This window comes from Salvelinus sp. IW2-2015, unplaced genomic scaffold, assembly GCF_002910315.2.
Source record: "Salvelinus sp. IW2-2015 unplaced genomic scaffold, ASM291031v2 Un_scaffold2617, whole genome shotgun sequence".
Classification (NCBI taxonomy): domain Eukaryota; kingdom Metazoa; phylum Chordata; class Actinopteri; order Salmoniformes; family Salmonidae; genus Salvelinus; species Salvelinus sp. IW2-2015.
The window spans coordinates 43,630-48,191 of record NW_019943925.1 but is presented as its reverse complement, the minus strand read 5'-3'; the positions used below and the strand labels follow the sequence as shown (position 1 = coordinate 48,191).

Here is a 4,562-nt window from a genome sequence, read left to right as displayed (position 1 = left end):
TTCTTTTCGTATGCACTAATTGTTTGCGTCAGGCGTGAGTTGGGGTGGCATTCAGGTTTGTATTCTGTGTTTGCCTGTAGGATCCCAATTCAAGAGGCCAGCTGTCAATCGTTGTCTCTGATTGAGAACCATACTTAGGTAGCCTGTTACCACCTGTGTTTGTGGGTAGTTGTTTCCTGTTTGGTCACCATTCGGGACTGTTCGATTTTCGTTGTGAGTTCACTGTTATTTTTGTTTCTGTTCTAATTAAGTAACGATGACACTTACCACGCTGCTTTGGTCCGATCTTTCATATTTCCTCATCAGAAGAGGAAGAAATCGTTACAAAGAAACTACCCACCAAAAAGAACCAAGCAAGCGTCGGTAAGGAGGAGCAGTGTCTCCTGGAGGCTGTAAAACTTGAGATATTGACTCTAGAGCAGTGGAAACATGTTCTCTTGAGTGATGAATCACGCTCATCATCTGCAGTCCGATGGACGAATCTGCTTTGGCAGAAATTCAGGAGAGCGCTACCTGCCCCATGCATAGTTCCGACTGTAAAAGTTTGTGCGAGGACGAATAAACGGTCTGGGGCTGTTTTCTGGTTCGGGCTAACCCCTTAGGATTCCAGTGAAGGGAAATCTTGAACGCTACAGGATTACAATACATCTGGATTCTGTGGTTCCAACTTTGTGACAACAGTTTGGAGAAGCCCGTTCCTGTTCAGCATGACAATACACCCAGTTGCACAAAAACGAGTCCATAGCAAAGTGTTTTCGAAATCAGTGTGGAAGAACTGACAGGCTTCACAGAGCCCTAACCTCAAACCCATCGAACACTTTTGGATGAATTGGAACGCCCGACTGCAAGCCAGCCTAATCACCCAACTCAGCATCCGACATCACTAAAGCTCTTTGGCTGATGAAGCAAGTCCTCGCTGCAAGTTCCAAACATGCTAGTGAAAGCACTCCCAGAAGAATGGAGGCTTTTTAGCAGAAACAAATGACCAAACTCCATATTAATGCCCATGATTTTAGAATGAGATGTGATGACAGCAGGTGTCCACATACTTTTGGTCCTGTAGTGTATATCTTGAGACAGCAACAACAATCATATCAGAGCTATATGTTTAGGTATATAATCAAAATATCTGGCTAAATCTCTGACTCTGATCAGTATGACTTCTCACCTGTCCTGGGCAGTGTGGATGTGAACAGGGCGTGTGTGATACAATGTATGATGATATAGAAGACCATGGGGAAATAGAGGACTATACTGGGTTGAATATGACATCACTATGTTAGGGGACCACATCAGAACAGGGCCGCCAGACGGAACAGGGGACCGTGGTCACAGAAGTAGCTGTTGATCACCAGAGACCTACAATACAAACATCTTCATTGTTCACATGTTACAGTGATCAACTGCCTATTTTTTTCCCAGCACCCGGCCCGGGATTCAAACCGGTAACCTTTCGGCAACAGTCACCTCCTCAGCCACCTACCGCAGAAGGAGAGTCGGGTGATGAGGCACACAGCAGCAACACCATGAACACAGCAAATACCCAGGCAGCACCCGTCAGCTGACATGGACCTGTGAGTCACCATCATATAGGTACCTACATGGACAGCGGAAAGAAGCTGTTAAAAGGACTTTAGATGCAGTGTATTCATATATCAGTTGAATTGTCAGTGAAAGCAGATACATTATTTATCACACAAGGGGCAATTATGAAGGCCTTTTTGAATTGTATTATTAAACAATTTTGATTTATGTATTATCTGAGACCTGAAGTGGGCAGCAGATGGCCACCAGTCTGTAGGAGAGGATGGTGAGGTTGAAGGACTGCATGGTGAGGAAGAGGAAGATGAAGAAGAGGCTAGTGAGGCACTGGTGTTAGAGATGAGTTGTCTGCTGAACAAGAACATATCCAGGACCTTGGGGACCATGGCAGTGCTGCCACACACGTCTGTGAAGGCCAGGTTGAACACAGCAATGTACTTGGGCTGTAAGGTAAGATCCTGACTTGATTATCTCCATGGGGAAATGTTTGTATGTGCAATAGACAATACAGAGAAGGTAAATATATTCTATCAGTAGACAAAAAGTGCAGGATCCTAAACATCTTTACACTGTCATCTGTAATGTGTAAGTATTCAACTACAGACCATCCAGCTGGACCTAATGGTGGTTTCATTCAGAATCAACTAAGACCATCCAGCTGGACCTAATGGTGGTTTTTCATTCAGAATCAACTATAGACCATCCAGCTGACCTAATGGTGGTTTCATTCAGAACAACTATAGGCCATCCAGCTGGCTAAGGGTGGTTTTCATTCAGAAGCCTTATTGAGAGGCAGGCGGTAACCAGGGATACAGTTGAAATCCCGAGCTGATGAGGGGAATCTAAAAGGAGTAACTAGCAGTCAGAGCCCATGTGCTGCTCAGCTTGTGTTGTGTCTGTTGTGGTTCATCTGGTTGGGTTCTGGGACTGAAACATATAGTCCAATAAAGGTAGAATTATGCTGTATTATTACCACTGAGATAAAAGAGGACTGATACCTGTGGAGACTGCTGTCCATGTAGATAACCATCATTGACGAAAGTGTTGCCCACCTAGACCCAATAACACAACAACACACACACCACACACGCCACACACACACACACCACACACACACACACACACACAACACACACACACACACACACACACACACACACACACACCACACACACACCACACAGGAGAAACCATAACCAAAATAATACAGGTAAACATTCATTTTTCTTTCGTTGACCTATATGTGGCGCTACAGGCCCCCAGTGGAAATATACTACACCATACACGTTTTCTTAAGTTCAAAAAAATGGGCTTTCGATAGGAAAGTGAAACCTTTTCTAGTTTAGGTGGATCCAACTCAGTTTGTCACGTGCATAAAACAGGTAGATTCAGAAAGCTACTTACAGGATTATAGCGCCCTGCTAGCGTAACAAGCCCTGGACCACGAACAGCTAGCAACAGCTGGACTACAGCTAGTAGTAACAGCCTGGAACCAGAGCTAGTTAGTAACTAGCCTGGACCCACAGCTAGTTTGTGTAACGCCTGCGACCAGAGCAGTTAGTAATCTGAACAGTTGAGAGACCAGAGCTGGTTGTAACAGCCTGGACAAGCCGTAGTTTGTAACAGGTGACCAGAGCAGTTTGTAACAGCGTCTGACCAGAGCTAGTTTGTAACAGCCGGCCACAGCTAGTTAGTAACGCCCTGGACCAGACCAAGTTAGTACATCCTGACTGATCTCCAGTCATGCCACGTAGTGCCTTGTAACAGCTTATGGACCAGGAGCTAGTGTCGCTATCTATCTGGGCGCTACGGACCCAGAGCCTGAGCTCCGCGCTTACTCAAATACAGCCTTACATCGTACAGCATCACAGCTATGCTTAGTAGAGTCAGCTAGAGATCGCCATGTATGACCAAAGTATACAGTAAACAGCCTCTGTATCACACATGGATTAAGTCCATTAAGCAGACGGTCAGAGCAGCAAGACTGTATTTGTAACAGCCTGGACCAGAGCTAGTTTGTAACAGTCTGAACCAGAGCTAGTTAGTAACAGCCTGGACTACAGCTAGTTTGTAACAGACTGGACCAGAGCTAGTTAGTAACAGCCTGGACTGCAGCTAGTTTGTAACAGATTGGACCAGAGCTAGTTAATAACATTCTGGACCAGAGCTAGTTAGTAACAGCCTGGATCACAGATAGTTTGTAACAGCGTAGACCACAGCGTGTTAGTAACAGCCTGGACCAGAGCTAGTTAGTAACAGCCTGGATCACAGGTAGTTTGTAACAGCGTAGACCAGAGCTATGGACTAACCAGAGAGATGATGTAAACGAAGCAGAGGAAGATGTAATAGTACTTCATGTGGGGGATGTCGATGAAACCACTGATGAAGAAGTAAGGGGGTCGGATAATGGTGTCAATGTTCTCTGTCTGGTTAGGGTCAGAGGTCAGGTAACTCATCCTGACTGGTGGTGTTATCAGTGATTCCTCCTGGCTCGTAATAATCTGTGGAAATATAAAATAAATACATTACTGTTTTTTTATTCACCTGTTGAGACATTGCAATGAGTGAAACATCATCAATACAAAGGCAAATATCCAAGTTCAATTGTCTATTTCTTATGTAATTATATATTTTTTAAAATAAGAATACAATTCTTTTAACTGACAACAAAGTGTAAAATAGAATCCATTTGACTTTTACCTCAGATACAGTTAAACAATTCCAATGAATAATCCAAGGAATAGCACTGAAAAGCTGATATTGGTTTCACGTTCCCTCCATTAGAATAACTCTTACCTGTTGAACCAACATACTGTATAGTCTAACATGGTACAACTACATACTGCAGAAACTAAGTCTTACCTGGTCTTACCACAGACTGGATCCAACTGTCTCTCTTCAGTAGTCTGGTGATGTGTGTTGGACTGAAGACCAATTTGTGGTGMTGCTCTGAGTCCACCTCCACTGTTATACCTGCAGCCTCATTGTGAATCTGTAGTAGGATGTCCCCTGTGGGCCAC

General features: G+C 44.2%; 1 protein-coding gene across 1 annotated transcript in view; it reads right to left on the bottom strand.

Moving 5' to 3' along the window:
- The window catches only part of LOC112074393 (olfactory receptor 1f45-like), a 10,706-nt gene extending 6,693 nt beyond the window's left edge, over positions 1 to 4,013 (bottom strand). Inside the window, exon 1 of the mRNA XM_024141577.2 lies at positions 3,852 to 4,013. Coding sequence (XP_023997345.1) covers positions 3,852 to 3,998 — 147 coding nt within the window. The 5' untranslated portion in view covers positions 3,999 to 4,013. The remainder of the gene's footprint in view (positions 1 to 3,851) is intronic.
- Between the last annotated feature and the right edge of the window lie 549 nt (positions 4,014 to 4,562).